Raw genomic sequence first — 24,928 nt, 5'->3', positions numbered from 1 at the left:
TTTTAAGAGTTCTTTATATATTTGAATAAGAGACCAAGAGCCCTCTGTTGGATGTATATGTTGCCAGCATCTTCTTCCACTCTGTGGCTTGCCTTTTCACTCACTTAAAGGTGTTTTTTGAGGGAGAGAATTAATTCAGACTTAGCAATTGGGATTTGAAAACACTACATCTGCATCTGACAGAATAACTAGACCAAGCAGTGGAAAGTAAATTTCTCATTTCAATAAAATGAACTCACACATGCTCTCTAGACAAAGTTGTACATTCTTTCATTGGAATGTTGTTTCTGAGATGGCAGTTTATGTTTAAACGATTGAAAATTCCATTACATTACAAGCCAGAAAAATATACTTATAATATTTAATTCTGCCGCTTGGTGGTGTCATGGAAAACTAATAATAATGATTTAAAAGGATTGTTCTGAAAGTTTGCTGGACAGTAGGACTTGGCTATTAGCAAATTAAAAAACACATTTTTTAAAAAGTTTTTAATCCTCTTATACATTGCAATGGCTAAAAAATTCATATAGGCTCAGTCTTTCACTATAAAATCCCAGGTTTACTGATAGCCGAACAAGAAACCAGGATGGCACAAATAGTTTTTTTTAATCATGGAAATTTTCAAGTATCCTAAAATGCCAATATAACTAAGATCTCTGTATCTACTACATAGATAATGTTAGCATCCTGTCATATTTACTTTAAAAAAATTAAAGTTTATGCTCCTTTGTTCTCCTGTTTCATTTCCTTTTCTCTTTTTCTCACTAGAGGTGACCGACCCACTATCCAAATTTGATGTGTACTAGCCCAGTTCTTGTTTTCCTATTTTTCCTACATTTCACGTGTTCATGCACAATACAAATGTTTTCTATTTTTAAACGTATCTTTTCATGTTACAGTATAATGCAATTTGCTAACACAGTATTTGGTCATGTTGACATACAGATTTATACAGACATAAACAGATCTAGGTCATTAGTTTTAACTGCTGTGTAGTAATTCATGACACACTTATTTATTCCTCTATCAATTAACATTTTAATATTGCAATAAATGCAATGCCTAGAACAATATCGAATATATACTAGATCCTCCATTAGATTAATGGAGGCAAGCTTTTAATGAAAGAAAAGCGGCAAAAAATACCTCACGCAGACTATTTTTTGCTTCAGTTCTCCAGTTATTTGTCATTATCATCCACCCTATCTGCAGGAATGGCTGGAGTCATTCCCTAAAATTTCCTAATGCCTTTTTACCCAATTCACTGAAAAAGACTCTGATGTGGTGTGATCATGGGGACGGGGTGAGCGGATACAGTGGGTAGAGAGTGTTCACAAAGAAACTTCAATGTCAAAATTTAAGCCAATGGTTTGTCTGGGCTGGAACAGGAGAGGGTGGCCGCAGCAAACGTTATAAGTCTGGGGGAGGTCTGACAGTTTACAATGCAAAGCATGTCTGGTGCTACCATGTCCGGATAAGGAGATAAAGGAACATAAAGGTCCTTCTCTCCAAGTACGTTCTGAAAGCTATAACCATCAAACGCCACACGGTTGCCATGAGAACCAGCAGGGGGAGGGGGGAGAGAAGATCCGCCAGAATTCTTGATGCACTTAGAATGTTTCTTCTTCCGGTCCTTTGCTCTTGGCAACCACCGCCTCTCTCCTCGGTCCCCCGCCCATTCTGTGGGCTCCCGTCATTCTCTTCCTATTTTGATTCTTTCCTTCTCCATTCTAGGTCGCCATCTTGGGCCATGCGACAAGATGGCGCCCCCTGGTCGTAGAGGCAGAGCCCTGGCGCGCCAGCGAGCCTGCGCACGCACGTGCTCAGGCGCTGGAGGGTGGGGCGGGGACGCCCAGACGCTGCCCCGCCCCCAGTAGTCGCCCCGCCCCTGGTCCCCATCCGCCTTCCTCCCACCCGGCGAACCCGGAAGTGGAGGAGGAGGCGCGGCGGCGGTGGCCGAACGGGCAGGCGCTGGCGGAGCCCAACTGGGGAGCGTGTCTGAGTTGGGGGCGGGGGGCGGGGCTGAGCGGCCTGGGCAGTCAGGCCCGGACGGGGCGGGGGAGGCCATGGCCTCCGCAGAGTTGCAGGGGAAGTACCAGAAGCTGGCTCAGGAGTACTCGAAGGTATCCATCGTGGGCGGGGAGTAGGGGGTCCCCGGCCCTGCGGCCTCGGGTTGCCTTGGCAGCTACTCGTCGGGACGGAGGGGAACGGCGAAGGGGACACGCTCGCTTGCCCCTCCTCTCCTCTGGCTTCTCTGTCCACCATTACCATGCCTCCACCTGCAGCTCCCAAGAGATGGGGCCGGGCCGCGTCTCGGTCCGTGTGCGTTTCTGCGGGAAGGAGCAGGAGTTTGATTTTTGCTTCTCACCAAACTAGCGGGCTTGGGACTGGGGTGTCAGATTCCTGGCTTCTGCCTTTGGTGCTAGTCGGGAGGGGAAGGGAAGGGTAAGGACCAACCCCTCCACTGCTGCTTCCTCAATCTTCCCAGCCCAGTGATGGGAAAGATCAAGCTTTCTTCCTTCTCACAGAGATGAGATGAAGATAAAAGAGATTTATGTGTCCCCACTCAATTCGGGAGGGTGAAAAGAGCCATTCGTGTAAACTGTCTCACTGGGGATGGGTGGTTACGAATGTATTCAGTGCATTGGCAAGATGTTGTCTGGAGATGATTTTGAAAGCTTGAGTGCTAGGGCTGTGTCCTTTTTTCTTTCTTTTCCCTCGGTCACCTGGAGTGGGGCAGAGCACCCGGGTGCTCAATACATGCTGAATTAAGCAAACTAGGGACCTGCCCCTTTGTCGTATTTATGGCACCCATCTTTAAATGATGGAACCCTTTCCTTGGAAAAGGGTGGTGCTGCTTCTAAGGTGTTGCTGCCCTAAGAATATTCTAATGAAGTTATAAAAGAATCTCACATCTTCAGAAATTGACTTAACATTCTTTAAGCTTAGTTTTCTGTGACCTTTTATCATGGGGGCAATGGGAAGACTTAGCCCCCTGTTTACAATTTGGAGAAACGGACGCATTATATCCTTAGGATTTCATTTAACAAATTCTCAGCAAGGTGAAATGAAATATTGTTTGAAAAATAAAAGCTGTGCCTAAACATACACACTTACCTCTTTTCACCATCAAATGGGAGTCTTTTGAGATACGATACTTATTCATTGATGCTGCCTCGGGCAAAACTTCTTGCATTTCCATTTGAATTGGTCTTAAGAGCCTGTAGCACAATGTCAGTGATGGCAAGTTTTCAACCTTTGAGGGAATATTTTCTTGTTTGAAAGGGTCAGAAGTTGTTTGAAACATCCATATGATGAAGAAGGTTGGTGAAGAAGGGTACTCAAACTTGGCTCTACTATTTGTGGGTGAAAATGTTTTATGAATATAAAGTAAGGGGACTGATTTTCTTCTCCAGGGAGTAAACAATCTCAGAAGACAATTCCAGATGGCAAAAGAGAGTTCTAAAAATGTCTTAAGCAGTGACTGCATTGCCGAAATAATTACATAGCCTCCCCAAAGTATTACGAACTTGGAAGATTTTATTTGTTTGGATATAGATGCTCTTTCATTTAACAGACATTTATTATGTGCTTTCTGTGAACAGCCCGCCATGGTCTGTTGAGTGAGGCAGAGTTCCAGTTTAAGGAGCACCCTTTAATAGGATGTTCAAACATTGTACATCCTTATGATACAGTATGACAAGTGTTGGTTCAGTGGGAGCACAGAAGAGATGGAGGGTAAGGGTTGAAGAAGTTAACTGGGAAGTAGGGAAGAGGGAGGGTTGGTAGCATCCCAGGCAAAGGGAAAGGGCTATGTTTGCAGACACGAAAGCACATTAAGATACATGGCAAGACTGGTGAAATATAGTTGGAGAGTTAATTTGGACCTGATCATAAAGGGTTGTGGATGTTAAATATGTTTGAACTTTATCTTTTGAGTAATGTCAAAGGTTTTTAATCAGGGTAATGATGTTACTTTTAGGAGGGGAACTGGTAACTATGTGGAGGATGAATTGAAAGGGAAAGAGTGGTGAAAAGAAGACCAGACTGTAGGCTGTTGGAATAGTTTTGAGGAGTGTAATACAGGCTTGAATCAAACTAGTGACTGTTGAGGTGGAGAGGAGGACCTAGATTTAGGAATTATGATTAAAGTACCTTTTCACTTAGATTTTTTTTTAGTGCTTTGTTGGTACATAGCACTAAATTTATGAAGAATGTAGAGTGTAGGAGGCACTCATCGTGGTGTCTCATTGATTCTGTGGGATGTGGTGAGTGAGGGGAGACTGAGAGTTGACCCTGCTGTTCTGAGGTGAGGGGATATGACCGCTACTGACAGATGCCACTGGCAGGAAGTTGAGGCAGTTTGGAGTAAAGGGGTGTATTAAAGGTTAGATGCAATTATAGAATTTTAAGGTCTGCAGGCACATTAAAGTTCTCTTGTTCACATAGGAGCTTGAGGTGTTGTTGGAGTAACTGCTGAAAATTTCTAGTGGAGATGGACTGGCTAAAAGTCAGGACAATGGCCAGAGCTTCTGGAATAGTTCTTATGAAGACAATAGTTGAACTGCAAGAGTTAATCAGGGTGGAACACTTTAGGTAGACTCTTTGGGGAACATGGGTGGGAAGCATGTGAAAGAAGGAGGGGATGCTAAGGAGACTCTAAGGAGGTCTGCCAGACTTGAGGCTATTTATCTCCCCAATTAGGCTAGACCATTTTTCATCTTTTTAATTTCAATGTGATGGAAATTTCAGAACGTAAGAGAACAGAGGTTGGTCAAAAGATTGCATGTGTTTTTATTCTCTGTCAATTCTAGTGCCAAGCAATTCCTAGGTAAGATCTATGCCACCTTCAGCTCTGAGCCTGTGGAAGGGGCTTTCTGCCTTTTATTACCTTCTCTGGTGCAGACATTGTGGGCTAATGTTGAAATCCAGTTATGTCTTTTTCCTTATTTAGGATACGAAGACAAAAGATTTCCTCATAAACAGTAGAAGGAGGCTACAAAGCAAGAGAGCAAGCATGATCCCTAAACCAAGGACATTTGCAGAATCTCTTTGTTTTGATTTAATGCAGATCTCAGCCTGTTTTCCAGGAAGGGGCCCATTTCTTTCTGGGAACTGCGGTCATATATTTTTCCCTCCCAAGGAGGAAAAAAGTGGTCTGAGGAGCTCCCATTAAGGAAACTGAAAGTTTAGTTAGATAAAAGATGGACCATGGGAGGCCAAAGCAGATGAGAATTTCTGAGGCTGATTGCTAAAATATTGAGTGTTAATGGAAAGGGCAGTGAATGTAGAGATTAAGACCCTAGTTGTTTGGGCAATTAGGAGGTCATTGGAGGCTTTTGAAATTTCAGGTTTAATAAAGTTCAGGGGAGGGAAAAGGTGTAGGTAACTGAATTTTAGAGGTTTATGGAGTTAATTGGTAAGAGATAACAAGCTACTTCTTTAAGATGTGAGGGAAAGCTAATCAAGGCCTCAGTTACTACATTGTAGATTAAGAATCAAAGATCATTTCTTACATGGTGTCTCTTCCACAGCTTGGTCTGCTGCTGCCTTTTTTTTTTTTTTTTTTTTTTTAATGTTTTATTATTTATTTTTGAGAGAGAGACAGAGTGCTAGCAGGGGAGGGGCAGAGAGAGAGGGGGAGACAGAATCCGAAGCAGGCTCCAGGCTCCGAACCATCAACACAGAGCCCTATGTGGGGCTCAAACTCACGAATCATGAGATCATGACCTGAGCTGAAGTCGGGTGCTTAACTGACTGAGTCACCCAGGCGCCCCATTCTTCTTCTTTTTTTTTTTTTTTTTTAACGTTTATTTATTTTGAGAGATTTAGAGTGTAAGCAGGGGATGGGCAGAGAGAGAGCATGGGAGAGAGAGAATCCCAAGCAGGCTCCACACTGTCAGTGCAGAGCCCAACTCGAGACTTGAACTCATGAGCTGTGAGATCATGACCTGAGCTAAAATCAGGAGTTGGACAATTAACTGAGTGAGCCACCCAGGTGCCCTGGCCTGGTCTGCTTCTGATGCTCAGGTATACCTCATAGAGAAGAGAGGCTTAGAGCACTGAGTCCTGGCTCTGTTGGTTTCAGCCTGCTTTCTTTGTAGTAGCTCCTGTATCCCTGCCTGGCATCATGTTAGGTGTATAAGCATGTTTCAAGTTCTGTTTTCTCAATGTATGTTTCACTCTGGGTCAGTGTCTTTCAAAGTGTGGCCCCAGCATCATCAGCGTCTGGGAATGAGTTAGAATTATAAATTCTCAGGTCCACCTGGGACTTACTGAATCTAAAACTGGTGGTTAAACCCAGCAATCTGTGGGTAAAACCTGTGCAATGATGTTGATGCACACCAAAGTTTGAGAACCATTGCTCAAGGAATGGTATCAGTATTAGCTCTTCCTCAGTTAATGTTTTTGAAGCTCTTTTTGAGGCAGTAAAAACCATTGGGAAAGTCAGACATCCATGATTTCTCTTAACAGTTTACTTTGCTGTTGGTGCTACTTTTAGTTATGAAAGAGATTGCCTTTGGGAGCTTTTTAGATTTACACTCTTAGGAAAGAGCTATTCATATTGGTGAAGGGTCAGTTTTGATTTGGCATGTTTGGTTGGAGCTTGGTGGAACCTGATTAATTGCCCCTTGCTGTAAGAGAAATCAACTCAGGAGCTGGATTAAAAATGAGTATATTTGGATTAAAATCTAGTATCAGTTTTATTTTTTTGTTTTTGTTTTTTGCCCTCATGTGTAGGGTTCACTAGTGAAGTTTGACTGGAAAATAGCATTGTTCAGTGCTATCTAATGGAACTTTCTATAAGAATGAAATGTTCTGTATTTATGCTGTCCAGTAGGGTAACCGCTAGCCATATGGGGCTATTAAACATTTTCAATGTGGCTAGTACAACTAAGGAACAGAATGTTAGGTTTTATTTATTTATTATTACTTTTTTAAGTATTTATTTTGAGGGAGAGAGGTAGGATCCCAAGCAGGCTCTGTGCTGTCAGCTCAGAGCCTGACGTGGAGCTTGATCTCACAAACCATCGTGAGACCTGAGCTAATATTAAGAGTTGAATACCTGAGCCACCCAGGTGCCCTGAAAGAGAGAATCATAAGCAGACTCCACACTCAGTGCAGAGCCCAACGTGGTATTCAATCCTGAGACCCTGGGATCGTGACCTAAGCTGAATTCAAGAGTTGGATGCTTAACCAGCTAAGCCACTGAGGTGCCCCTGTTAGATTTTATTTAAATTCAATTAGGCACATGTGGCTTTTGGCCACCTTGTGGGAAAGTGCTAGTTTAACCCCTAGATGAGTGCATCACAAACACAGAATGTCTCGGACTCACCTGAAGACCTTGTTGAACTCCAGATTCTGGTTCAGTAGGTCTGGGGCGGGGCCTAAGAATCTGCTCCCAAGTGATGCTATTGTAACTGTCTGCAGACCACATTTTGAATAGTAAGGCCTTAGAAAAGCCAGGGGTGTCTTACTCTTCCTTTTTAGTCCAACTGATTTACTTTTCTAGTCACTGGTGAGGCAGCTAGATCGCAGGATTTAGGGTGGGATTTGTTCTAATGAGTTTCCTTGCATAGGAGCAGGAGCAGAAGGGTTCCATTTGAGGGCAAGTCTGAGAGAAGAAGGTTTTTTTCCTGCCTCAGTGACAATAACTCCAGCCATCACTACCTGGTATTGTATAGCCTACAGGTATTTTATCCCCTTCCAAGGGGGAAGAACAAGTAAGTAGGTAGACCAAGTGAGATTGCCAGCACTTTGGAATACTTAAAATGTTGGGACTGGAAGGAATTTTAGGGATCATCCAGATCAAAGATTCTGAAGCTGGGGTCTGCAGGTGACTTCAGTATTTTGAAGTTTTGAATCCAGGTTTTGGTGAGGCTTAGGGATGGGCTTAGGGTTGTATGTTGCAACATTACTTTGTAATGAAGGAAAGCTATATGTTTATTAGTTTGTTTTATAGGGTTGTAAAACATGTAAAATGTCAAAATGTTCCTGGTATGAAATAATTAAGTGATTCTAACACAGGAGATTGTTGAGGATTAGATGAGAAAATGTGTATGTGTGATTCATGTCTCTTTCCCCACAAACTCTTCCAACAGTTTGTTCTTGGACATAGTAAATCCCTAACCTTGGGCCAGGTATCCTATCCCAGATTGTCAAAGTGGCAGGAGAGCGATCATAGTTGACTTACTACCACTTTCTCTCTCTCTCTCTCTAGAGAAATAGCTTTGTGATAAGCCTGACTGAAGCTGGGCTGTTCCAGAACCAGAGTTACATAGAGTAGTCTGCATAGTGGTGTTTAGGGAGTTAGGCTCAGGGCTTTTGAGGATTCTTGGTGTCCAGTAGGACCATATGGTTCAAGTCATTTGGAGAATTGTCAGAGACGTACTGTTAAAATAAGGACAGCTTTATAGTTGTATAATGTATTACATTCAAACACCTTTTGTATACAGTATTTAATTTGATTAATTAACTAAAAATTGATGGATTGCCTTCTCTATCCATGGTATTGATCTTTCATTGTAGGCAGGAAATACAGGGAAGTATGCTGTAGTCTACCATGAATGATAGTTTGGTGACAATTGGGAGATGAGTACAGAAGTTAAACACAAATTAGTAAATGTAAAATTTACTACTTTAAAAAGTAAAATTAAAACTGAGCAGTTTAATAAGAGATGTCATTGCCATCTTTTGGCTATGTGGCTTTGAGTATTTATTGAATTCTGTTACCTAGGTAGCACATATCCAAGAGTGTGTTGATACTGCTGCACAAGGAAAATACTACATGATGGAAGTCAATATTAAAGTCATACCTCTTTTTTCTGAACTTCCAGTGCAGGGGTGCCCCAACTTTTTCTGTACAGAGACTAATGGTAACTATATAAGGCTTAGGGCCATACATTTTCTGTTGCAACTACTCGTCCCTGTCATTGTAGCTCAAAAGTAACCCATAGACAATACACAAATGATTGTGTTTCTGTTCCAGTAAAACTTTAAATTAGGTAGCAGGCCAGTATGGCCCACAGGCCTTAGTTTGCCAATCCTTCTTGTAGGGAAGTGAAGTTCTAGTAAGTCCTGCTAGTTATCTTTCATTGAGCCTTTTAAGTTGTAAGCTCTTTGCAGACCACTTCTTTCCACCATATCATTTAATTTTTTTTTTTTTCAACGTTTATTTATTTTTGGGACAGAGAGAGACAGAGCATGAAGGGGGGAGGGGCAGAGAGAGAGGGAGTCACAGAATCGGAAGCAGGCTCCAGGCTCTGAGCCATCAGCCCAGAGCCTGACGCGGGGCTCGAACTCACAGACCGCGAGATCGTGACCTGGCTGAAGTCGGACGCTTAACCGACTGCGCCACCCAGGCGCCCCACCACCATATCATTTAGCACAATGCCTTATACCAGGCAAGCTTTCATAAATGTTATCTGTTATCCTTCTGATTCATTCTAGTAATGAGAGTACTGTTTTGGGGCTCTTGGGTGGCTCAGTCGGTTAAATATCTGACTTTGGCTCAGGTTGTGATCTCATGATTCGTGGGTTCGAGCCCCATGTCGGGCTCTGTGCTGACGACTCAGAGCCTGCAGCCTGCTTCAGATTCTGCATCTGCCTCTCTCTCTGCCCCTGCCCTGCTTGCACTCTCTCAAAAATAAGTAAACATTAAAAAAAAAAAGTTCTGTTTCCATTCGTGGGGACTTTTAAGATTTAGAAAGTGTTTTCATGTAAGTTTCTTTCTCTGGTTCTCACAACAACGTCAGAAGAAAGAACATAGGGTAGCTGTATTCACCCATGTTATAGACCATTTAACTGAGATTCAGAATGGTTAAGTGAATTTTTCAAGTTTGTATTGTCTACTGATTGGCAGAGCAAGATTTGGGCCTTCTTTCTGTCCTGGTAGTGAGCTGTATCTTTAACTTTCTAAAAATAGAAAAGCTTATTTTTTTAAATCTGCATTTTGCTCAAGCTGTTGAATATCCTGTAGTATTCCTGCTTTTCTTCTTGAATTCTTAGCTAAATTTTCTAATGAGTTTCACATACTCAGTTTAAGATTTAGTATGCAGATATTCCTTTTTTTTTTTTTTTTTTTTTTTTTTTTTTTTTTTTTTTTGGCGCAGAGAAGGGTCATTTCTGTTCTCAGGAGACAGATCTGAGTTATGTAGAAGTAGATTTTTTTTAAGCGCACAGATAAAATCATCCCATGCGTTCTTTTTCTCAGAGAAAGTCTTCCATTGTTTCCCTACTGCACCGTTAGATTATTAGTCTGTAAACCTTTTGCTTCGGCTACATTGGCCTTGTGTATTTATATCTACATGCTCAGCATTATCTTTGCTGAGAACTTTCTGTTTACTATAGAAGGAGATTTTGTCTTTTAAAACCCTGTAAGTGGTGGTTATATAGAGGTATACATAAGGAAAATTCATTTAGCTGCATAATTCTTGATTGGTTTGCTTTATTTAAAATACAGTTGGGGGCACCCAGGTGGCTCAGTCGGTTAAGCGCCTGACTTCAGCTCAGGTTATGATCTCATGGTCTGTGAGTTCAAGCTCCACATTTGAGTTGTGCTGACAGCTCAGAGCCTGGAGCCTGCCTCAGATTCTGTGTCTCCCTCTCTCTCTGCCCCTCCCCTGTTTGCACTCTGTCTCTCTCTCTCTCAAAAATAAACAAACATTAAAAAAATTAAAAAAAAATAAAACAGTTATATTTCAATTAAAAAAATAAAGCCCAAGTCCTACCTCTTCAGAGACTCCCCCAACTTCTCCTGCCCACTTCCTTTCTCATTTATATGTAGCTTTAGAAAATGGTAACCAATATTGTCTAATGGCATCATGATTCTGGAGTAAAAACTGCTGGGGTCTGAATCTCAGCATTGCTACTTAACTTCTCTATACTTCAGTTTGCTCATCTGTAAAATGGGTATAATTATAGTACCTACTTCATAAGGTTGTAAGGATTAATGAAGTGATACATGTAAAGCATTTAGGACAGTGCCTGGTATATAATGAACTTTCAGATGTTAGCTGCTATTACTGACTTCTGGATTGAGTCTGCTTCTTAGTTGCTTTCATATACTACCTTAGCTGGTGCCTTATTGCAAGAGTACCTATTGTGGGTGATGATATTTGCATGACTAATATTAGGCACAGTATCCTGCTGGGCATCTTTAATGCCCTACACTTTGATTTTCTGTAGGGTTTCATAAGTAGTCCGAATGTATGTATTTTACAAATGAATGTGTGCCAGAGGTTCAAGGAAAATGGCATACACAGTACCCTATTATTTATTGTATTACTTTCTATTAGTTTTAATATTAGTTTATTGTATTAGTACTTAGTTTATTTTTTTTTTATTTTTATTTTTTTTTTTTTTTAAGAAGTGACTTGGTTTTATAGAAAGAACCATGTACTGGGTGGAAGTCAAGAGAACTGGATTTTAGTCTCAATTTTGCCACTGATTAGTATTACATCATTGGGCAGCTCAGCCTCTGTGCCTTATCTGAGGAAATGACAGAATGATGATATCTACTATCCTCTTCCGGGCAAATATTTCTATTTTCATATGTATGTGGGAAGATAGTTACTCAGTGTAATGATCCTGTGAAGTAATGGTAAATGATTTCCTTGCTATTGCTTTATATTAAAAATTAATTATTGCTTCCTCTGTTTTCAGCTTCGGGCTCAGAATCAGGTCCTGAAAAAAGGTGTTGTGGATGAACAAGCGAATTCTGCTGCTTTAAAGGTAAGAAGCCTGTTTCATATTTGTACTGTGAGGGTAAGTCATTGTTGGGCGATAGTCAATGCAAGGAATTCAGCTGGTTTTCTGGTAAGGTCTCAACAATGACACTGATTCACTAGGGATAGGAGAAGGTAATATAGTTTTTTGTATTTAACTTTCCTACTTGCTTAGGTAATGAACGTGATGCACTTTGATTTCCTTGCTAAAAAGTATAAAAAAGTATCATTTGACTTTATCTCATGCTTTCCCTTATACCTCATGGTCTCTCTTTAGCTAAATTTATCGGAGTTAATGGGGCTTCTTATATGTCTTCATCACTAGATAGCACTCTGAGGGGGTCTGTGTCCTATTCACATTTATATGCCCAGCATTCAGCAGATGGTTGTCCCCTAATAAATGGATTTGAAAGTGTGAACCATTTAGTCCATTGATCTTGCTTTTGGGTTGAGGTATTTCATAGTAATAACCTCTGTAAATCAGGTTACTCTGAGTGATACATTTTATCATCAGCATCTTTGTTCACTGAGGGGAGAAATATAATAGATGAAGGAATTTGTTTCTGCCTCATTCTAGTAGGCATGTCATAAATATTGCTTAGTGATATATATTTTTAAATTTTTTAATGTTTATTTATTTTTGAGAGAGATAGGGAGACAGAGTGTGAGCAGGAGAGGGGCAGAGAGAGAGGGAGACACAGAATCTGAAGCAGGCTCCAGGCTCTGAGCTGTCAGCACAGAGCCTGATATGGGCTTGAACTCACAGATTGCAGGATCATGACCTGACCCAAAGTTGGATGCTCAACCAACTGAGCCACCCTGGGGCCCCTGATTAGTGATATTTTTAATTGAATAAATCAATTCTAGAATATAGATTTCTTCATGGCCTGTTTCAGCTAAATATACTGTCTATGTCATTCTTCACTCCCTTGCCTGATTTTTAGACAAAAGGTAATTAGGATTCCCTTTACTCTTATTTCTTCCTGGAGTAGCCTCCAACCAGTGACGTATCCTGGGTGGTTCCACGTGGGTAACCCAGAAATATGTACTTTTACTTATAGTGTTAGAACCTACCCTAGAGAATTCTGCCTTGAGAGTGCCCCGTCCTCAGGTGCTGTTGACAGTGCTGAGGCAGCTCAGAACACCGTACCCATACTTCCGAAGCTGTCTGCACCCAAGCCAAGATTAGTAAGCATGAGCTTTATAGTTAGTCAAGTTATTATTTTGCCTAAATCATTGAAGAAGTGATCATTACCTCTCTTAAAGGTGTTTATTTATTTATTTATTTTAGGTTTTTAAATTTATTTTGAGAGAGAGAGAACGCAGCAAAGAGAGAGGGAGAAGGAGAGAGAATTCCAAGCAGGATGTGCCCATCAGTAAGGAGCCTGATGTGGGGCTCAGACTCATGAACCACGAGATCATGACCTGAGCCGAAGTAAGACGCTTAAATGACTGAGCCACCCAGGCTGCCTCTCTCTTAATGATGTTTAAAACTGGGGAAGATATTTCCTGGAGTGTCTTAATAGCCCACTGTGGCATATGACAGCATCCCATTGCTGGTTGTTTGGTTAACTCTACAATGGTGGCAGTGGTGGTGACATTGGTGATGGTGACTATTGAATTCTCACTGTGTAACAGGCATCGTGCCAAGCACATTACATCTGCTCTGTCATTTAGTCTTCACACAACTCTGTGAAGGCAGATAACATTATCATCATCTCCCATTGCAGAAACTAGGGTGTACAGAGAGGTTGAAATAGCTGTCTTTTGAAATTGATGATTGGTTAATGGAGTTGAAGCATTAGTCAGAGGTGATTAATTGTAAGGATGTAAAGAAATAACTGTTTTACTATTCATTGTACTGGTCATTATAGTTATAGTAAGAATGGCAATTTGCTGGTTTGCTCAATGGGAATATTAGGATGTCTTCTGTTACAGCATGCTTTTGATAATATTGGGTTTGCCTCTTCAGTGAGTTGTTAGATACTGTCAGCATTCCTTGATTTGGATTTCTTTAATTTGAAATATATGATAATTTGGATATGGGCAGGTCTATGTTTACCATTAAACTGCAAGCAAAAATTAAGGGCTTACTGAGTAAGGGGCGCTTGGCTGGATCAGTTAGTAGAGCATACATACAGTCAGGAGTTCCATATCATGATCATAGGGTCATGAGTTTGAGCCCCACATGGAGCATAGTTTACCTAAAAAAATAATTAAGGGCTTACTAACAATCAATAGAAAAGAAAAATTGTTTCTCTACTTAATGGAAACATTATTCTATTGCTCTGGCTGCTCTCAACATGCAAATAATGTCAGTAGGTTGCAGATACCAGACTTTGGTTTCTAGGTTGCTGTTGCAGTATACTTATATTAGTTTATCATTGAGCTTGACCTCATCTTAGCATTGCAGTGGTTTTTCAGTGAAAGTAATAAACCTACACATCTTGAAATATGCAGTAGTATTTGGTCATCTGTGTTCGATAACCAGTGAACACAAAGTTGTCAGAATGTCATAAGTAAAGTTAGTGAGAATAATATTTTTTTAAAAATAGAGTGAAGCTAAGTATTTCCCTAGCTTTCCATTTTCTTACCCCATTATAGTATAAACAGTTCAGAATGGGCAGCGAAATATATGTTGTTTAAAATATAGATTTTGGGGGCGCCTGGGTGGCGCAGTCGGTTAAGCGTCCGACTTCAGCCAGGTCACGATCTCGCGGTCCGTGAGTTCGAGCCCCGCGTCAGGCTCTGGGCTGATGGCTCAGAGCCTGGAGCCTGTTTCCGATTCTGTGGCTCCCTCTCTCTCTGCCCCTTCCCCGTTCATGCTCTGTCTCTCACTGTCCCAAAAATAAATAAACGTTGAAAAAAAAAAATTTAAAAAAAAAAAAAAAAAAAAAAAAAAAAAAAAAAAAAAAAAATAAAATATAGATTTTGTTTCTATTTTCACTTAAAACTTTAAAGTAATTGATGTACGGCAAACAGCATCTAAAAATATTCTCATGTTAGGATAATACTGATTTTTGACCTGAGAAATCACAGTGTGTTGGAAAGACTTCATTTTGGCTGACTTAAATTCAGGGCGGATTTATGGGGAAAAAAATGAATGCAAATAAATTGCTTCCCATTCTTACTGAAGGGCGTCATCAGTGAGTATGAAGTTCTCTCTCACATTTCAAGTTTATAAAATTGTAGCCTCAGGCTTTGTGCCTCCTCACGGCCAGACACATACGCAACAACATTACGGAACAACATACAGTTGTAGGTATTTTACTTTAAGTTGATGACTGTCTGTTACTTCAATATATATGCTTTATTTTTATTTTTATTTTTAAATTTACTTGGTTTGGCCAAAAAAAGTGATTTTGTCACCAAATAGCTGAAAACATGGAACTGGCATGATAAACATACAACGTGAATTCCCTACAGCAAGAGGTTTTAATATTTTAGTGAAACAAAAATAATTTCATTATCTCTAAACCTTAAGGTGAAATTGTAAGGAATGGTCTGTTTTCACTTGGATGTAGGAACAACTGAAAATGAAGGATCAGTCATTGAGAAAACTGCAGCAAGAAATGGACAGTTTGACATTTCGAAATCTGCAGCTTGCCAAGAGGGTAGAACTACTTCAAGATGAATTGGCTGTAAGTGAACCCCGAGGCAAGAAAAACAAGGTAGGTCAAATACAAGCAAGTTAGTGAGACCTTGTCTGCGAGGTACAGACATCTACAGGCCATCTGGGTTTTAACAGAACACCTCATCTCCACATTCCCTAATTTTCCATTATTATGGCTGGATGTCGGGTCAAGGAAGCAGACATTTGCTGTTTATATATATATTTATGTATATACTGGTCAAATTTACTGCTTTCAGTTACACTAAGTCGCTATTAACTCAAGGTAGGGCAAATCAAATGTGAGACTGTGTTAAAGTGTAACAGCTCATGTGAAAGTAGCAGTCGAAATACTCATTCCTTATGCTTGTAAGTTTGCTGCAGATATTTCTTAATATTTATTCTTAGGAGGCCAATTTAGGATTCTTGTGTGGTCATGTAAAAGTAAACTTTTTCCATTATGGTTTGTATAGTGAGACAAGATTCTCATTGCCATGAGATGGGTGATCTGGTACTTTGGAGCACTCTGTGACTAAGAAGTTGCATTTTTTTTTGAAGAGTTGGGGCTAGTGATTGAATCTTTAAGTCTTGTGTGTATGTAGAGCGGCACCTGGCAAACGTATGGCTTGAGGCAGTAAGAGTAGAAGGATGGGAGGGAAGAAGAAGGCACATAGCAACTCTGAAGCAGTGTGGTGTGGAGGGAAGGGCACAGGCTTTGGAGTTAAGCCCATGCTTGAATTCTTCATCTGTCATTTTAGTCTTGCAACCTCAGTTTTCTTATCAGCAAAATGGGGATGGTACTCTCAGGTTTGTTGAGTAGTAAATGGGATTCTGTAAAGGTGGCTAGAACTGATTTTGCCATATGATAGGCAATCAACAGAATTATACGTTAGTACCTTTCCATACACATTTCCTCTACATGAAAGAATTCTCTAGAGTGGTAATTTTCAAATAAATGGAGAACAGAGAGAGTGTAAGCAGGTATCTATTAGAATCACTTGGGGGGCGCCTGGGTGGCGCAGTCGGTTAAGCGTCCGACTTCAGCCAGGTCACGATCTCACGGTCCGTGAGTTCGAGCCCCGCGTCGGGCTCTGGGCTGATGGCTCAGAACCTGGAGCCTGTTTCCGATTCTGTGTCTCCCTCTCTCTCTGCCCCTCCCCCGTTCATGCTCTGTCTCTCTCTGTCCCAAAAATAAATAAACGTTGAAAAAAAAAAAGAATCACTTGGGAAATTTTGTCAAAATACGCATGCTCTGGAGATTCCTTGGGGAAGGAACAACCATATGTTGGTTGTTCAAACAGCCTCCCCAGGTTGGCAAGATCCCCTCCCAGGGATGTTTTCGCAGAGGTTTGGGTGTAACAATTCTGAATTAATGTTAATTAAAGCTTTCCAACTTGGGAAGCATTGTGACCCAGAATATGTCATTCGTCAGTCTTGCTTTGTGCATCTCTCGTGTCCCAACATAATGGATATTTAATGTTTTATTTTTAATAAAGCTACTGCATTTTCAAAGGGCTTTCCAGTCATTGGCTCACATTGGATCAGTAAGTAACTTCATTTTAAGTGAGGAGTGAGGGCATAAGAAAGGCAGAGAAGGGTGGTGACTGATGTCTGAACACAGTTCTATTGTTAGGCTATCCCTGGAATAGTCTGAGCTCTTGTATTCCATGAAAACAAATGTTCATTATTGGCTTTCTTAAATAGTGCTATTCTTCTATGTAGAAAAAGTTAATATTAGTAAAAAAGGGAAAGGAAGGTGTTTTTGAGCTTTTTCCCTCCGTTTATTTATAATAGCTTTATTTTATATGGTTGTATATTTTTTAAAAAATTAGATATTTATGTGAAGTTTTGTATGAATTTGTCCTTGTGAATGCTGATTTATTACAATTTCTTAAAGGAGTTTAACAACTCAGACTCATGCAATTATTAAAACTGTCATTTCCCAAACCAAAAGATCAACTCGAAATGGTTTTGTAGCATGTTTTTATTGCTAGCTTTCTGGGCCTGCTATGTCTCCCAGTAGAACCACTCCCGGACTGATCTGCAAAGAATAGTGAACCTTATCTGTTCTTTATTCCCTTTATCTCCTTTTTAAGCTCTTCAGCTTGTTTCAATATTTGCAGTTCCTACTTGTGTCAAATAGGAAAAGTTAAGTGATGGATTGTATACCTTTTGCAGGATTGTTTGAGAATGGTGCACACATAGAAGAGACAAGCTACTAAGGTGATAGAGAATCTGTGTACCTTAGGATGTTTCTCTAAAGGATGAAAGTTATGTGGACATAATTTATTCTTTCCATCAGAAAAGTGGAGAATCTTCTTCTCAGTTGAGTCAAGAGCAGAAGAGTGTCTTTGATGAAGATCTACAAAAGAAGATAGAAGAGAATGAACGGTTACATATACAAGTGAGAAAATCTTTCTGTTTTTCCAATGACTTAAAGATGGGTCGTATGATGGGGCGCCTGGTTGGCTCAGTCGGTTGAGCGTCTGACTTTGGCTCAGGTCATGATCTCACGGCCTGTGGGTTTGAGCCCCGCGTCTGGTTCTGCGCTGACAGCTCGGAGCCTGGGGCCTGCTTCGGATTCTGTGTCTCCCTCTCTCTTTGCCCCTCCCTTACTCACACCCTGTCTCTCTCTCTCTCTCTCTCTCTCAAAATAAACATAATTAAAAAAAAAGATGGCTCATATGATCTGGAATGTGGAAAAACCAATGCAGGACAGCACAGAGTGTTTTGTGTATGTATTTTAATGTCTCCTGTGGTTGTTAGGTATATATGTCACTGTCATTCATTCGCTTCTTAAATCTCTTTCATATCTTAATCTGATGTGTGCTTTGAAGTACGCATTTATTTAAAGGACAGCAGAATAACTTTATAACTTGACAGTACAGTACTAAGCACTGTTCATTTTAGCTAGAAAATGATGAGATGGATCACTTACATGAGGGCTTATCAAAAAGAAGTGTTTGTTTTAAGTTATTACCATTTAGTTGGTTTGTATCTGTTCACCTGTTGGTCTGTAAGGTCTGTTACGGTACACACCATGTCATTTTTTATGCCTTTCCCCAGGACAGGGTCTCTCTCTGTCATGGCAGGCACTCATATATTTATGGAATGTTGAATAATCAGTGTTTGCCTCCCAACATTCAGCATATTTTAAGAGTCATACTGTAATATATCCAGCTGTGCCTCCTGAATTTTTTGTGAAATGGTGAGCATAGTGAAATGGTGGAAAATAAATATGCGTTTATTGCAGTCTTTTTGCGAATGTTAACAAAATGAGCTTTTGATCTTATTAAGGAAAGGAGTTTTACCTGTTTTAGGAATAGCAGCTATTTGAATTTGGATTTTTTAATTGTGGAAGTTAGCGTAGCAGAAAAGTTATACCCTGGTCAGTTGAATTCTCTCTGTGTGCCAGAAGTTGTTTGAAAGAAATCCATGAGATTGAGAGGGAGGAGGTATAGGCTTTGGCATGGATCTCCTGTGTTCACATCTCGTTTCTACATTTGACAAGTTATGTAGACCCTTGAAGCTTTGGTTTTCACAAGTGTAAAGGAGAGATAACAGCACTACCTCTGACCTACTGTGAGGATCTTGTGAGATCCTGCCTGTGTGGGTTTTGCATAGTGAGCATATGCAACGGGTGGAAATTGCTCCATGAATAGTCACTGCTGTTATTTTCCTCTTCATTTGTACATATTAGGATATCGTGAAAAGATAAAAATGATCTTTTTTGTTCAGTTTTTTGAAGCTGATGAGCAGCACAAGCATGTGGAAGCAGAGCTGAGGAGTCGACTGGCCACCCTGGAGATGGAGGCGGCCCAGCACCAAGCCGTGGTTGATGGCCTGACGCGGAAGTACATGGAAACGATCGAGAAACTGCAGAATGACAAGGCCAAACTAGAAGTAAGCCCCACTGTTGGTGAGAGCACTTTAAGAGATAGTCAAGACTCTTGTAAATCTGTGCACTTGATGGAACACAGAGTTAGTCATTCAAGGGGAGGCGCTTGTCTGCAGTGTCCCCTAAGTGTGCTCTCATCTATAGCCTGAGCCATCTGCTTTTCTTTTTCTTCTAAAATTCAGGTAAAATCTCAGACTCTAGAAAAGGAGGCCAAGGAATGTCGGCTTCGAACAGAAGAATGGTATGTGGAAACGTGAATTCCAAGGGGCCCTGAAGTAAGAATCAGAAGACCTGAGTTTTGGTTTAGCAACTCTTCTCTCTCAATTTTCTCACATTTGAAGTGAGCTGGGAATAGGCCATCTCCGGGGTCCTCCTCAGTTCTGTTCTCTCCGGGGCCTTATGCACTCTCGGTGGAGTGGCTTGTGCGTTAGTCCTCAGCCTGTGCAGATGTTTGCTGCCGTGGCCGATCGCGTTCTGGGGCTCCTGTACTGAGGACTGGGTGCTTTCTGTTTCAGACTGCGCTGAAGAGAGAGCCTTCTGATAACCCCAGGGAGGAAAACTGACTCCTTATCACTATGCCAACCTTTTAATGGTACATTTTGAATAAAAGAGAGGTTATATGATCTAATTTGGAGATACCTAAATCTTAAAATTTGATGAAGTCATGGGTGGTAAAAGCATACTCCAGTATTTATTTGATGAATGACATAATATTTTAGGTTTTTACAGAATCAGTCAACGTGTATTTCTTCAATTTAGTTGCATTGGTGGAATTATATGCATGGTTTAGATGTATACCTATACTCATAATTGAATCAAAACCAGAGAAATTACCAGATTTTGAGCCCAAGGGGAAGACAAATCTGATAGAATACTTAAAAAAGAACTTTACTGTAATACTTGAACAAACATTTATGTGCCATAAAGAGAAAATTTGTGATTTTGAAATGGCTCTAAGATTACTTTGCACTTGGGGAAATAAACTGATAAGATTGTATTAGATACTGGGACTGTGATAAATTCTGACAGTCTTCAACGTCATTCAACAGAAGTCTCAAGGGCTTCAGAATTGAGGCTTAGTATTTTTCTTATCTTCATCTTTTAATAACTGTCTACCACCAAGCATTTCCCAGTGTCAGGCACAATTCTCTGAAAGCCTGATACCAGCTGTTGTGGTAACAAGGAAGTGAGGATCCACTGTCTGACTGGCAGTAATGTGGTTTTGTATTTTTTTTTTCTTTCAGTCAATTACAGTTAAAGAACCTTCATGAAGATTTGTCAGGTAGATTAGAGGAGTCCTTATCAATCATCAGTGAAAAAGTACCTTTTAATGATACAAGTAGGTATTAATGTACAGTTTTTCTTTATGTGCAACTTTGAACCTGTCTTTGGTAATGAATGAATTAAAATCATTTTTAATCTATGTGGCAAAAAACTTCATTGGCTCAACACAAGATTGCTTTCTTTTTGTTTTTTTTGATCAGCTTTGGCCCTCATGTTTCATAGGGAGACTGACTCCAAAGTTGGCCTTCTTGGAAAAACCTCAAATCCACATTTTTTAATTGCACATATTTAGCATATCCCAAGGTAAAAACCATCCTGCACATAAAATACCTGAAAATTTGTATAAGAAAAGTTGCTCGTGGTGGGGGGAGTGGGGGAAGGGCAGTGGGCGATGGATCTTCTCAGCCTCGTATCTCCTGCTCAGTGATGCAGAGCTGAGTTGAGTAAGTCCTGCTTCCTCTTCATCCTGAGAATGGTCTGGTAATTTACATAGCCATATCAAGAAAAATAACTTTTTTAAAAAAAGAAAACTTACATGTATAATAGGTACCAATTTTGTAACATTTAGATAATTAAATCAGAACCTTGAAAACGAAGAATATATTTTATTTAATTGCTTGGAATTTTGAAGCCCATATTCAATTAAGTACAGATTTCCCTTCTTACAATTACATGATTGAAATTTTTTACTTCCCCTAAATTTTTCTTCTGGAAGAACTAAGAAAAGAGGAAACAAAAGACACCAAAAAACCCCAGCAGTTTGATCTAACACTAAAATCAGCGTATGTCATTATTATATCAGAAACCTAAGGTCCTCTGAAAACAACACCTGTTTCTAGTTTCTACATTAATGTGAATAGTGCTAGCATACTTTGATCCCCTAGACTTGAAATCTTGGTATTTCATTTTCCCTTTAATCCTTGTATCAATTTGTCATCAGGTTCTAATAATTTCCTTCTGGATCTCTTTTTTAAAATTTTTCCCTTTCCAATACTAGTTGTCACCCTACCTACTTTAGATCCTTACCATGTCACTGTGGGTTACTTCTTTGAGTTCTGAAATATTTAGAGATCATTTGCTGAGTGCCTAGGTGGGTAGGGAGCACAAGGGATACAAAAATCTCTAAGAAATCTGAGGGTACCCTGAAGGAACTTGTAGTTCAGAAGGGGAGAGATAATGTATAGAAATGTCTAGAAGTGTCTAGAAATGTATAGAAAAGACTCTTGGGGTTTCCGAGGAAGGACAGATTACTGCTAAAGGGTTGTTTGGGGAAGTCTTTTGGAGGAAGTGTGCTTTGAACTGGGCCTGAGTAGGTTTTTTTGGGCTGAAATGCAGGAGAACCATCCAGGGGATTGAGTGGAGTGTAGTATGTGGGACAAAAGGTGCCGTCGCAGTCTGATGAGCAGTAATTAGTTAAGTGTGACTGGGAGGTGGGGGCAGTGATGGGTGAGTTCTGTAAGGCTGAGAGGGGCTGGACCCAAGGAGTTGGGACGTAATTCATGAGACAGTGGGGGTGTTTAAGCTTTTGAATGTCATGGTCTCACAGAGCTGGTCTGGCAAGGGTGTAGACTGCCCTGGAATGGGCAAGGGGCCAAGACTACTGTGATGCTAGTCTTGGTGTCCTGTTATGGAGGCTGGGGCCTGAGTTGTCAGGGCGATAGATGCAGGCAGGCAGGGGAGTGTGAAGAAGCAGTGTGGGGGAAAGATGTGGCACTGTTGACAGAAATCAAAGAGGCAGGTGAGAGGCAGGTTTATGGAGGAGGGGGGTGGCGAACTTAACTTTGTTGTTTAATATTCTGGCGGATCAGCGTATGTCTAGCTGTCTATTGGTGTATGCATTTCTAATAAAAGCCCAGACCTTGGAGAGAGACTGAAGTTGACCCTGGGGGGATGAATGGGCTTTGAGAATGTTGGGAATGAGGGGTATAAAGTGCAGAGAGGCCCGTGTAGTACCCTTGAAGAGCTGTGATCAGGAAGGAGAGAGGCTGGAGTGGAGATGATGGCGAACTGGGGAAGTGGGGTGCCATGGGAGGTGGGGAAGGGAGTGTACAGCCTGGTGGTGCTGGGCAGCAGTTCTAAGTTGTAGCATTGCTGCAGGGAGCTCAGAGAGGGTGATGGACAGTAAAGGCAGCTGCTTTGGTGACTTGGAGAAGAATGTTTTTACACAGGATAGAGGTGGATACCAGACGGCCGGCAGAGGGTTAGAGGTGAATGGGTGCTGAGGAAATAGGCAGACATGAGGAAGACATGCTGTTCTTTGAGCAGGGGGAATGAAGGAGATGGAAAATGTTGGGAGTAAAAGAAGGCGTTGTATGCAGGGGATGGGTAAGGGCAGAGGACTCAGTATGATAGAGGTAAAGGGGAACAAGTTACTATGGGGATAGAGTTTAAAAAGCTGCAACAAATGCTTTTTTTGAAGGTAATTTTGAAGAAGTAGAGAGGAGAGGGGGTGGTTGATGGACTAGGCCGTGAGGAGTCAGAAGGAGCTATTGCTGGGGACCCAGGGGGAGGGTTGGCTGAGGACAGGATATGTGATGCCATGGACTCTGTGGTGGAGGGTAGGGAACATAGGAACCCTTTGGTATTCGGCCCTGGTCTTCCTGGTGTTGTAGGGGGAGGCTACCCCATCCATGGGGCAGAGGATGAGACAGAGAATGGTGTTTGAGGCTTAAAATGGAAAAGGTTTGGAACAGATGCTTTGGGAAGGGACACAGCAATGAAGTCATGGATTGCAGAGTATCACTGAGGCCCCCTTAAGTTTGGTAAATTAGGTTGTCATGGACCCTGATCTCCTTTCATGTTAGCAAGAGCAGTGTTGGAAATGATGGGCCAGGCTGGGAGGGAAAACAGGCAAGGCCCCCAAGAGAACTGATAGGGAAATAGTCCAGTTGTGGATGGGAGACCAAGCCCTTGGTGGAAATGGGGCTGTAAGAGAGAACTGGATGAGAGCGGCATAGGGACTTTCTGAGTTGGATTTGGGCACCAGATCTTTCTGATTAAGGACCAGGCAGAGGAGGGAGGGTTTGAGTGGCTGTAGAGATTCATAGAGATGGAGGCGGGGATTGAAGTGTGAAGCCAGGTGAAGCTAACAGAGGTTGATAACAGAGTCTGGGATAGAGACAACGACTGTGAGAAAGATGAGACCAACCCAGAAAAGTTAGCATTGAGTTGTTGGGATCAGCAGTAGCAGACCGTGGTAGACTGTCAAATATCGTACTGTCATGAAAACAGTGATATTTTTGGATGATTGGTGTGGCAGCTGTGTGCAGGGTTATTTTAGAAAGGAGCATGACTGAAGATAGCAAGAACATCATGGGCCTAAGTAATCTTGATAGGCCTCAAGTTTTGGAAATATTTCTTAGAAACAGAAACTCAGGGTTTATCTTACAGTTAAAAAAATTTGGGGGTGCTTGGCTGGATAGAGCATATGTCTTTTGATCTCAGGGTCATGAGTTCACACCCCACGTTAGGCATACTTAAAAAAAATCAAAAGTTTTACTTTATCTGAGAAACAACTGATTCCATATAAACTCCATTATTCTCTTACACTATGATCATTTACAATTCTTATGTAAAGCTGATTTTGCTGCAGAGCATTTATTTTTCAGTTATGCAGCTTCTCTGTAAATGTAAAATGAATTAACATGCATCCATTTTTGTTTTGTAGAATATAGTCAGTATAACGCTCTGAACGTTCCACTCCACAATAGGAGACATCAGGTAATGATGATGTTTTTATTTTCAGCGATGTGTATGTCAGACTTTTCAGAAACAAGAATTTATCGGTTTGGGCCTCTGTTTAGTGCACTAAACCATGTGTTTAACTTTTGTTTCACTTTGTCATACATTTTTAAAAAATTGCATAATCTGCTGTTCATTGAATTCATAAATAATACAGATTTTTGTTCTCTCTCATCTGATAACTTTAGAATGGAATTATGGGATGCAATAATTTTGTGAGTCCTACTTTTCTTGTAGGTTGGTGGACTTGTGCTTATATGGTCTAGGTTAAGTGGAAAAGGTCTATTTTCTAAAACTGGTGGCATTCTAATTAGGAGGGAATATTAAAATCCAAGTGGGAGCAAATAAATTTAAATTAAGGAATAATTATACTAGAATTTAAGTGTTTTCTCTAAAAGGGGACTTACTAAAGTTGTTTGAGAATAGTAATTGGAGAGTTGACTTTATATACTTTCCATTTAAAAGCTGAAGATGCGGGACATTGCTGGGCAGGCCCTGGCTTTTGTTCAAGATCTTGTGACGGCTCTACTGAACTTTCACACCTATACAGAACAGAGGATTCAGATTTTTCCTATTGATTCTGCCATTGACACTATATCTCCGTTGAATCAGAAGGTAAAGTTAATTCAGGATAGCTTTCTCTGCCCTGAACAAGTAGGAGGACACGTT

General features: G+C 40.8%; 1 protein-coding gene across 2 annotated transcripts in view; it reads left to right on the top strand.

Annotated features, from left to right (window-relative positions):
- The first annotated feature begins 1,994 nt into the window (after positions 1-1,994).
- Positions 1,995-24,928, top strand: part of PPP1R21 (protein phosphatase 1 regulatory subunit 21) — a 65,714-nt gene continuing 42,780 nt past the window's right edge. Inside the window, exons 1-9 of one of the 2 annotated variants that reach the window (XM_086701144.1) lie at positions 1,995-2,123; positions 11,665-11,733; positions 15,251-15,397; positions 17,639-17,740; positions 19,075-19,239; positions 19,417-19,475; positions 20,479-20,573; positions 24,186-24,238; positions 24,725-24,874. In XM_086701144.1, the coding sequence (XP_086557270.1) occupies positions 2,067-2,123; positions 11,665-11,733; positions 15,251-15,397; positions 17,639-17,740; positions 19,075-19,239; positions 19,417-19,475; positions 20,479-20,573; positions 24,186-24,238; positions 24,725-24,874 (897 nt within the window). In that variant the 5' untranslated portion in view covers positions 1,995-2,066. The remainder of the gene's footprint in view (positions 2,124-11,664; positions 11,734-15,250; positions 15,398-17,638; positions 17,741-19,074; positions 19,240-19,416; positions 19,476-20,478; positions 20,574-24,185; positions 24,239-24,724; positions 24,875-24,928) is intronic. The other variant, XM_025931907.2, reaches the window with a different exon arrangement.

The sequence above is a fragment of the Puma concolor genome, chromosome A3, assembly GCF_028749965.1.
Source record: "Puma concolor isolate L17-30 chromosome A3, mPumCon1.1.hap2, whole genome shotgun sequence".
Lineage (NCBI taxonomy): Eukaryota > Metazoa > Chordata > Mammalia > Carnivora > Felidae > Puma > Puma concolor.
The sequence above is the reverse complement of the archived record's forward strand: the minus strand, read 5'-3'. Positions and strand labels throughout refer to the sequence as shown.